The following is a 9,856-nucleotide window of genomic DNA, read 5'->3' as shown; positions in this document are numbered from 1 at the left end:
GAAAATGTCGGCAGTGTTTTACAGCAATGCCAAAAATCGGCATTGGTATGTACAAAATTTTGGGTTGTGAATTCCCCCCCATAATTATCTAATTATTGGACAGCTGTAATGTAAATAGAAATATGCGGTATGTGTCATTTAAATTTCCCTGTACTTTCACCGATACGTCGCTTATTAAAATGAAACGATTCTTAATTTTCGTGAGGCGCGAGGTTTACAAGAGATTTGGGGACGGTGGCCACAAGCTATAATGCATATTCATTACGCACGTTTCGGAATCGGTACCAGATAATTTCCGCATGATACGTATCTCTTTTTTTTTTATTTCCATCACAGCAATCCCGGATACGATATTTGATTCGCCTTTTCACAAAAATGACATGGCATCGCAAAGTGTACGTTTCAAAACCACCGCGCGCATGTTCTTCCAATAAAAGATTACGTAGCTTCTATCCGGAATAGTGAATACTTGTATCCTTGCAACGTAATCGACGCGACATCAGAGCGAATCGGTAGATTAATCGGCGCGTAAAGTCGATTTACAATTACGGCCGTGCACGACGTTCGCCGGGTAGAATGTAATTTTTTATGAATGTTGGATGACATCGATTACCCGAGAAAAAGTCCATTTCACTGCGCGGGCCGTTGTTCACGTTTGTGCGAGGCGCGCGCTGAATTTGCAGCGGAAAATCAATTCGGTTAATTGAGAGGGTGCAGTCCGTGTCGTTTTTTTTAATTTTCACCCTTCGTCCCATACGTCGCCCCCTGCCTCTCTCTCCCTTTTCCATTTTCTCCCTCCCTTGCTCTCTTTCCCTCTCTCTCTCTCTCTATCTCTCTCTCTCTCTCTCTCACTCAGTCACTCACTCACTCACTCACTCTCTGTGTCCATCTCTCTCTCGCCCTTCATCTCTCGAATACACGCCAGGAATGCAGAGGATTGGGCGGGTAACGGGGTTGGACATGTTTATCGACATTCTGAAACGCTCGCCCGTTTTTGGGCACCCCCCCTTCTCCCACAACTCCCTTCTACCGCTACACCCCCGCCCCGTTATCGGAAGTACGTTTACACCGCAACAATTAATTACGCCGTAATGCCTGGTGCAATTATTTCCAAAATAGATAAAACGGCGAACAATCTCGCGAGACCGTGATAGTTGGTGATGTAATATCGTTTGACAGTATGTAAAAATGTGTAACACAAAAGCTAAATCGAGTCCACGCGAAATGTAATACGCGTCTTAATATTAATATGAAAGAAAATAATAAATGTGCCGAAAAGAAAGACAAATTAAAACTATAGACGTATCGGAAAATCGCAATCGGAAAATTTAATATTTTCAGCATAAGATCGACGGTAAAATAAGGAAAAAGTTTTAAGGTACTCTCTTAAATTCTGTTTCTTATTTGTTCTACCATTTGGAGGACGGCATGGATACGTATCATCAGGTGAATCGTTTTAAAATTCGCAACAAGTGTAATCATGTCAAAAAATTAAAAAAGAAAATGCTGTTCTATTTTTACCTTCATATAACAAATATATTGTTAAAATCAAATATCCTATATAATTCTAGTTTCAATAAAAAAAAAGCCAGTAAAATTTTTTCTAATAGGATTTTCCACGGTTTACCGGATTTTAATTAATTTCAGATCACGTATGTTCCAACGAGATAAACACGTTCTTCTAAATTAATACTACCTTGTTTAAAATATATGAAAGCAAGGAGCACATGATTTGTGTAAGACGATACTGGTGCGTGTGAAATACGAACGCCGTTCGCGAAATTCTTTTCCTTCCTGGTCGAATAAATCGCGCGGTTCGCGGCCGCAGGCGGGGTAGCAACACTAGCAACCCCTTCTTTCTGAGCAACAAGCAACAAGCAATAGTCGCGGCGCGGCGCGGCATTTACCCTACCTGAAACACGAAAACCAGAAAATTACGTCACGGTAGACCGTACACCACCCTCCCACGGCTGCTACTTTCCTGAATAATGTTCACGGTATGCAGCCACTGCAGTTGCAGTCGCTGCAGCTGCGGCTGACCGTGCTTAAAAACGGAAACCCGCGCAAGTATTTCATAAATGGCATCGTGGTACGGAACCGCGCGCGCGGAAACAGACGACATCTTATTACGCGAAAGTCGTGCGCGCGCGCGCGAGCGTAATTAAAATTGCTCGAGGAACGCCGGTGTTTTTTCCACACTCTTTGGGACCTCCAAGAGCCGAGGCGCAATAGTAGAATATAAAAATGACACAACGCGGAAAAATAAAAACATTATAAATACATTATACGCTAACGTACTCGTGCAAGACAGTATCATGGATATGGAATGTTAAAGGCAGATTTTAATTTAAGATACGATTATGAAAGAATGCTGATAAGCATATTATCATTTATTGCAGTCACGTGCCTCTAAAACTCGACATAAAACTCAAAGTTCTTAATAAAAAGTTCAAGTTTTGTTAGCTTCTTTTGTCTATCCTTGAAACATATATAATTGATGAAACGTTTCATTTCTAATCGGTTACCTATACTTAAAAAACAATTATAGTGCTTTGATATTCTTTCATTTGTCATGAAAAAGGACTGCGCTATCTCCGAAAAGGTTTTGAACATGTTACGACAGCTTCGAGTCGCAGGATCCTTCATTGACGTTTGTTTCATTGAATTATATCAATATCGAAAAAACGAGTAATACATTTACGCGATAATTAATTAATTACATCTATCACGTAACCCCTTGGGGATAGTGGAAGAAGATGGGTATAAACGCTATTGGTAAATTATATTTAACGATCCGACTATATATTTGGTAATAACAATCTAGATTGCGCGGAATATCCGAAAAAATTTTCCATTTATGTCGATTAAATGGCAGTTTTTTTTCTTCGAACGAGAGTTTTTGTCGGAGCGCTGCATGCAATCGCGCACGGTTAATTTACACGCTCCGCTTTTGTTTTTCCTCTCTTTTCTATTCCGAATATTGACCGATCCTGTATAAACAATACTCTATTTCTCTCTATCTCTCCCCTCACTCCCCAACCTCTCGCTCTCTTTCGTGTCTTCTGTCTCCCGTTATTTCACCGCCCATCGGGGCGAAATAGAGGTACCAGTGGTACCACCGCGTGCTGCACCGCCATGCTTTGATTTATTAACCAGCGCGCAATTGTTCGCGAATCGCTTTAATAATTCAGCTGTTGATTAAACGGGCTGGGTTCATTTTTACGCGTGATTTATCCCGCGGCAATGCTCCTCTCGATATGTGTGTCCCTCGATATATGTGTTTGGCCCTCTCATTGAAAATGATTCCGCAACGGCCATCGCCCGCTAATGCTCGTACATCGCCGATCGCGATTTAATATCATCGCTACTATGCTCTCTGAGGCAACATTGTGCGAAACGCGAAATACAGCAGAATTCTGATTATCCCAATGCTGAACATTTCGTTCGAGTATTCGATTTACCTATTTGTAAAAGATACATATTGTTTGGTGAAGAAACGCGCAAGTTTTTTATATGCATATCAGAATTCTCGGATGCCAAATGTGTATTTTATTGAAAATAAAATGCATTGAGACAAAAGAAATCAACATATAGAGGAAAGAATATTTTGACATCGAACGATAAAAAATCATTACACATATATGTATATGTAATATAATATATAATCAAATTAGATTCTTTCCATACAATATATATGCATACATCGTTCTTCTAATGATATTTTATTCTCTATTATTTTTAAGACTTTTAAAAGAATACAAGAAACAATCTAATCGTGTCTTCCTTCAGTGAACGTCTTTGTTTCATTTCATTAATGGAATATTACTTAATAAATGACAGTATAAAAAACAACATAAAAAAATTATATATATCAGTATTTAACAAATAATATAAAAATAATATTAAAGAAACGTATAATTGTTCGATTATATGTACGACCATCATTCCTCTAATAAATTCAGTTGATCGAATTTTCGGTATATTAGCTGCACCAGTTCAGAGAGAAATAAAAATCCACCGCATGTGAGATTCAAATATCAATTCCACGTGCCAAGTATCGCGTTTATATATACGACACGTGCAATATTTTATTTAATATATTATCAAATGACACGACGTGTCATCGAGTATTGCAGTATTGTTAAACGAATAATTGTACAATAGCGTTTATTTCGCATTTCATTATTACAATAATGTGTCATGTTAAACCGCTATTGTCGTACAATTAATTTTGGTAATCGCAGCACATCGCATTTAGACAAATAAACAAAATTTATATCGGTTTGAATAAATTTGACGATCCCACCACGAAAAAGGCAAAAAACGCAATCGAGATGCACTACATTGCTATATAGGTGGGGCTCAATGTGGCGTTATTTGAAAAAAAAAAAAGAAAAAAAAAGGAAAAAGAACCGACAATAAACGTAAAAAAAAAAAAAAAAAGAAACTGTAGAACGTGCGATTGGGAGACATACTATATAAACCGGATATACTCACCACTTTGAGTTTTGCCTGTATTTCCCGGAGTTTTCTTCTCGCGAGAACCTGTATATGCGAAGATACTTGCTTTCGCGTTCTCGTTTTACCGGTCCTCAATTTAATATAACGAGCGATCAACTCGTTGCGACCTGCAACACGACAAATTATGCGTATAAAGATCAGTATTCTTAATCTCAATAGACCGTAATAAATGTCGTTAGTAAAACAACGCATGTAACCAGACGCGTAATCAGAGACATTTAAATCAGATGATGATCATCCTATTAATAATCTAATCATGATTCGCCAAATATTAATTAAAGGTAAACATGATTTATATATATCTCAAATATTTCCTTAAAGGTTGTGACAAACGACTCGAGAAATTTCATAAAATCAATCCTTTTATAATTAACGGTAATTAAGGACGTGTATAGAGTTGAGTGAGCCTTCGCAGAACGCGCTATCTCGGTGTATGCTTCTCATCTTTCCAAATAGTTGTACGAAAAATCTGGACACTTTACATAAATTTAAATTTCCTTGTCGGGAACGGAAACAAACAATCGCGATATCCGCAGAAGCATCGAGATCGATCCTGGGAAATGCAAGTTCCGTGACGAAGATTGCATTTTCGCGAGCCTCGAATACGAGACGTCCCTCTAGAATTGACGAAAACCAGACGAGACGGATTCAAACAAACCCTCGAGCAAACTGCTCGAAATAGGCTTTAAGAGCTGCCTCGCAGAAGCGCCAGATAAAATGCGCTTTTATACGAGCCAAGCGTCAGCGTATTTAATTCAAGCGATTGCATTTTTAATTAGGGACACGATAAATCTTATTAAGCCTTATCCACGAGTTTTTCTCTGATTTTTTTATCATATTTAAAAATATAATATCGATATTTAAGGGTATCTTTACATAAATTACATCGAGTCAATGATCTGTCCGTCAGAACAAATAGTGTAAAATTATCACTCTGCGCGCGGTCAGAGTAATTTATGTATAGGTACTAATACCTTGTTTGAGTTTTATTCACATTTACATATACAATGTTTCTTTAACTTGACGCGGAATATTTATATTGTATATTATATAAAAAAAAACTGATAATTTAAGATTAGAGATCTTAAAATAGAATAAAGCGTAAACATTTATATATAAATGTCACGTACCACTTTTTAAATCGTTATGAACAATTATGTGCAGTTGTACGGAATAAATATTTTACACCATCGTGGCCGATAACGCATATTATCTCGATATCGTGCGGATGACTCGCTAAACAGCGAGCGATTTACTGTAATCGCGCGAAAAAGCGCAGTTTCAGGGTAGCGCGCGCGGCGAAAACGATTTTCGCGCAAAACTCGTGGCTAAATTTAGCGGGTGATAAAGTGCGCTCGTCATAAATTCTAATTAGCGCGGGAGCGCACGTGGAAGCGAGTACGGGACATGGCGTTCTGAAGCGTCATTTGGCGACTCAATCCAGCGGATATCCGCGCGAAATTACGCGGACGCGTAACTCGCGACCCGGGACGATAACGAGTATAATAAATCGTAATGAACCGAAGCGGGCGGGAAGCGAAACGGGAAAAAGGCGGGAGAAACCTCCCGTGTGGAGACGAGTCGATGAAACGACGAAACGAGAAAGAGAGCCGAATGCTTTCGCACTCGATTCGCGTAGTTACATGCGAATATAAACCGCTCGAAACTGCCGATAACGAGACGACGACCGATTTCGAAACGGTGAAAAGACCCGAGAATCGATTCGAATACGCGGGGACGTATTCAGGTTTCATCGCGTACGATGAAAATCCAACGGCCTCCGGATTTAACAACACGAATATTCCATTTGCGCGCTCCATTCCATTTTTTTTTTTTTTAATACAACAATGTACCGCGTGCACACACCATGCGTAAGGTAAAATCAGAGAAAAAGAGAGGGAGATAGATGGTCGGGAGTGGAATGTTTTGTTTTTCTGCGGATCACGCATCGGGAGCAATAAAAAATATAGCATCAAACTGCGGCGATCAAAAACTGAACGCAGAGAAAATAATTTTCAAATGCGCGACTCTCGTTGCGCCTAGAACACGATGTAAAAATATGAGAAAAAAGAAAAATATCCCGGATTTAGATTCTTCAATAGAATTTAATCGTGCTCGTATTAAATTTCGACGAACGTATTGTACTTGCATTAATTTCAGATTCCTATTTGTACCTACTCTTCACAGCAAGCGACATTAAAAGATCTTTCACGCGCAGTCAATTATTACTTTCTAAATTTACAATGTTGATTGTCTTTGAAATTATTTCTTAAAATTATTTAATCTTCTAGCTCTTTCATAAAATGTAGATGTATTTTAACCTCTTGACTGTGTGTTAATGACGGAAATATCCGCATCAGATACAGAAAAGATATTTATTACATCGCAGCAATTACAAAGGAGATTATAAATGTTTTTGGTGTCATTGAATTCAAATCTGAAATCAAAATTGCGAAATTCAAAATAATGGATCCAATATGGCCGAAAATGTAAAAAATTGTTCGATTTGCATAAAACGTTGTATTGAAGGTTTCTCTCAAAGGCGCTGTTTGCAAATTTATGTAAAATAAAAAAACAAACATTCAAAATGGCAACGTCAATATAATGAGAAAAAAATTTTAAATATGGTTCAATTTGCATAAAAAATTTTAGAGTTTTCAAAGCCGCTAATCCGTTTTAAAAATTGAAATTTGTTAATTTAAAATGACAGATTTGATATGACGGCAAAATTGATAATATCGCTCGGTTTACATAAAAATTGATTTATAAGACGTTCGATAACGTTTTCCGCCACTTTATATTTTGAAATTTTGACCTCAGATTTAGATTCAGCGACTGAAAAAACCCCTAGAAAGCATCTTTTAATCTTTTGTCAAAAGCAATTTTTTCGCCTAGCAGCAGCCAAGGGGTTTAAGCAGAATTCTTTCAAACAAACAAAAACCGGAACATCTTCCTCCCTGACCAGAGTTCAGTCGCGCGTCGCGCCGCGCGACGCCACGGAGACGTGCCATTATGTTAACCGTACCGCACTAAATAGTGAATGGTCAATATGCGATGACAAATGCAACGTAACCGTTGGACGAAACAAAGGAGTTGTGTCGTTGTGGTAGTGCGCGGGAGAGTTCTCCAATGAATCGATGAATTGATTTCCGGCCGATTGGACCGTGTAAACGGCGTTTCTACGCGCCACCTTATCGCCGCTTAGATTTCACAGCCGTTAAGGTTTTACGATCGCCGGTGACCGTAAAACTGGCGCCAGACGACATCAAACGTGTCGTAATTGAAATAACGTTTAACTGTACGGTAAGCAGAATCACGCCGCGCGCGGCCGGGGTACTTTTATCCAGATGGATAAACGCGCGACGGGCGCGTTTGCTGAACGCTGAACGTCTAGAATTCCAACGACAGCGTGGGAAAAGTTGTGTAACTTTGATATTGCATCGGAAACGATTACAAGTTCGGTTTTCCTAAAAAGATACATGTTCGATTAACAATCACGCCGTGTATTGTATGTCGTCCATTTTAAACGTCGAGTCGTAAAAGTTGGAAATCGCATATTAATTACGCAGATATTAGGAGAGGGAATATTTGCATCATTTCAGGGATTACAGGAATGTTAAATCAAATATTTCTCTTTTAAGCGCGCACGCCGCTGACATCACGGGATTAATTGCAGATTCATATTGACTATCAAAGCACTTTGGTGCGAGGGAGGAGGGTGGGATGAAAATCGCGACGTCCTGGCACGACGCGACGCGACGCGACACAACCGCCCGCCGCGCCGTGCCACCGCTCTTACCGTAGGGTAAATAAATTATTTCCCCGATAAATCTCGGAAGTTTCGCGGAAAGTTTCGGAGAGAGATTACCGTCTTGCTTCCTACGGAAAGACTTGATTAAGAGTCGGTGGTGGCGAACACGGCTCGCTAAATGATTCATCGTTACTCGAGCGAGCAGGGAGCAGCGCAATATGTCGAGGACAAACACGAATGTCGAGGAGACGAAATGAAACGACAACGCCGAATCTCTATTCGCCACTCTTTTTTGCATTGCAAATCGCAACTCGTAAATTACAGGCATTCGTCTTCGTCCTGGGCTCTCTACAAATTGCGACGAATATTGTTTCCGTAGAACGTCGTTCGAGGATGCAGACGTTGTTTGTAATATATGTGCAATCAAATGCCCTCTTACTTCTGTCGCTGACGACAGTGAATCGTGACTGTAATGATTCCTGCAACGCTAAAAAATACACACACACACACACAGACCGCGGTCTGTATTCTATTCTATAATACCTACTCTCCAATTCTGTATTACTTTCGATCAAGATACAAGCCGTTTTCGGTCTAAGCTTACATCTTGGGCAGCTCAATATTATCTATCACTTTATTTGCAAACAATGCAATAACAATTGTTAAACATTGAACAACATTGGCCGCGCTTATAGAAAAATGTGTTTTTTTCACAACTGTTGGAAGTTTTCTGAGCTCAGATTGGATTATTCGTTTAGATGTAAAAGAAGCGCCGGGTCCGAAGACCCGCGGAAGATGGCGATTTTACTTTGCCGAGGGCCTGCTTGTATTCGCCCCCAACTGAAATTTATTTACAAGTTGGTCTTGTCGTCATGCGCCGTTTAGCGACATCGTTGCAAATCACTGCGGAAAAGATTTAATAATTTGTTCCATGTTGTCACGTATCAACAAAAAGAATCAATGGGATTAACATAGATTCAACGTTAGAAATATATTTATACTTGAATATTCAACATTCAACATATTGCAACGTCTTGGCAACATTGTTTCAACTTTTTTTGCTGTATAGGAATCGTACTGGAAATTATCGCTCGACGTACTACGTCTGAATTGAAATTTTACAAAAAAATTCAAAGTCGAAAAAGAAAAGAACAAGTGTCCCTTTAGATCCATAAACGACGATCCACGTAGGTACATACACAAAGTTTTAATTAAATAAACTTTACATAATTTTATGAGTCGAAAACACCTACAATAGGTACCTCATCGTGCCATCATTTTTCTCGCGTTCGCTTTAACAAGTTATGTGAGGAATATATGGCACCTGGGCGAAAGATATCGGGCAACGTCTCGTGCGCGCGTTCATTTATGCTTTCTCGGCCACGGAAATTCGGAAATCCGCTCGCATCCGTTGCGAATCTTCCGCAAAAAGTTGCGAGATATCCCGGCGGAGGATCGTGACGACGAGATCTATGAGGGTGTGTTGTCTTGGTCGGATGGTAACGTAAGAGGGAAGAAGGAGAAGAGATGTGCACAAGAGTCGGCGGTAGGGGGTACAACGAGACGAGAGAGAGAGAGAGAGAG

At 39.5% G+C, this 9,856-nt stretch overlaps 1 protein-coding gene across 1 annotated transcript in view; it reads right to left on the bottom strand.

Moving 5' to 3' along the window:
- LOC112460377 (transcriptional enhancer factor TEF-1) overlaps nt 1-4,713 on the bottom strand; it is a 12,423-nt gene extending 7,710 nt beyond the window's left edge. The window contains exon 1 of the mRNA XM_025025028.1: nt 4,498-4,713. Coding sequence (XP_024880796.1) covers nt 4,498-4,713 — 216 coding nt within the window. The remainder of the gene's footprint in view (nt 1-4,497) is intronic.
- Between the last annotated feature and the right edge of the window lie 5,143 nt (nt 4,714-9,856).

The sequence above is a fragment of the Temnothorax curvispinosus genome, unplaced genomic scaffold (assembly GCF_003070985.1).
Source record: "Temnothorax curvispinosus isolate PA1 unplaced genomic scaffold, ASM307098v1 QBEX01010467.1, whole genome shotgun sequence".
Lineage (NCBI taxonomy): Eukaryota > Metazoa > Arthropoda > Insecta > Hymenoptera > Formicidae > Temnothorax > Temnothorax curvispinosus.
This window is presented reverse-complemented; position numbering and strand designations above follow the sequence as displayed.